Below are 775 nucleotides of genomic sequence, written 5' to 3'. Positions count from 1 at the left end.
CTCCGCCCCGGCTCCAAAGGGCGCTGAACGGCCATCACTTGCCTCTTTTTCTTACCTTTGTCAAAACAAAATAATTCACTCGTCCGATGGTTACAATTTCTCACCTCTCCTGCCTCCATACCAGGCTCGTGATATTCTTGTTACTGACGTTTTCCTACAATAGATTATTTTTGGAATTATTCCATAAAACGTCAGCTTCATTCTTTAAAGGATTATACCCTAACGAACACTTAGGTACCATTCCGTACCTTTAAACCTCGTCTATATATGTCATTTTGACTTGATACTGATAATAAATCCAGTGTTCAGATGCATTTCCGTTTTCTTTTCCCACCTGGTCTGCTAATTGCTCTTTCTCTGTCTTCGACCTCCTTTGATCTCTGACATCCTGTTTCCCTTGCTCCTTGTTCAAGCTCCTCGTTCCGACCGAGAGCACCCTTTGAACATCCCTCCCACTTTGCACGCGGACGTTACTACACAACTGCCCCGGAAAGCCGTTCAGTTCGAACGCTCTCTCCCACTTAGCGAGGCGCGCAAGACATACTTTGACCTAATTTGCCTTGTAACCTCACGGTCGTGAGCGGATGAAAATAGTCTCTCCAGCTGATTGCCATTGATTGCCTCCTCCCCCAGGCCCAGTTGCAAGCCCAGCAAGAGGCGGAGGCCATGGCGAGGGCACTGCAAGAGCCCGTGACGCTGGGCACGCTCAAACAGGACTCGCTCATGATCCCGGTGGCTAAGATGAAGCAGTTCTTCCCGGCGGGGCATCCAGTAA

The 775-nt window shown here is 49.0% G+C and overlaps 1 protein-coding gene across 1 annotated transcript in view; it reads left to right on the top strand.

Annotated features, from left to right (window-relative positions):
* Positions 1-775, top strand: part of LOC119587150 — a 20,436-nt gene that overhangs the window by 7,819 nt on the left and 11,842 nt on the right. Inside the window, exon 3 of the mRNA XM_037935906.1 lies at positions 634-771. Within this exon, the coding sequence (XP_037791834.1) occupies positions 634-771 (138 nt within the window). The remainder of the gene's footprint in view (positions 1-633; positions 772-775) is intronic.

This window comes from Penaeus monodon, chromosome 22 (assembly GCF_015228065.2).
Source record: "Penaeus monodon isolate SGIC_2016 chromosome 22, NSTDA_Pmon_1, whole genome shotgun sequence".
Lineage (NCBI taxonomy): Eukaryota > Metazoa > Arthropoda > Malacostraca > Decapoda > Penaeidae > Penaeus > Penaeus monodon.
This window is presented reverse-complemented; position numbering and strand designations above follow the sequence as displayed.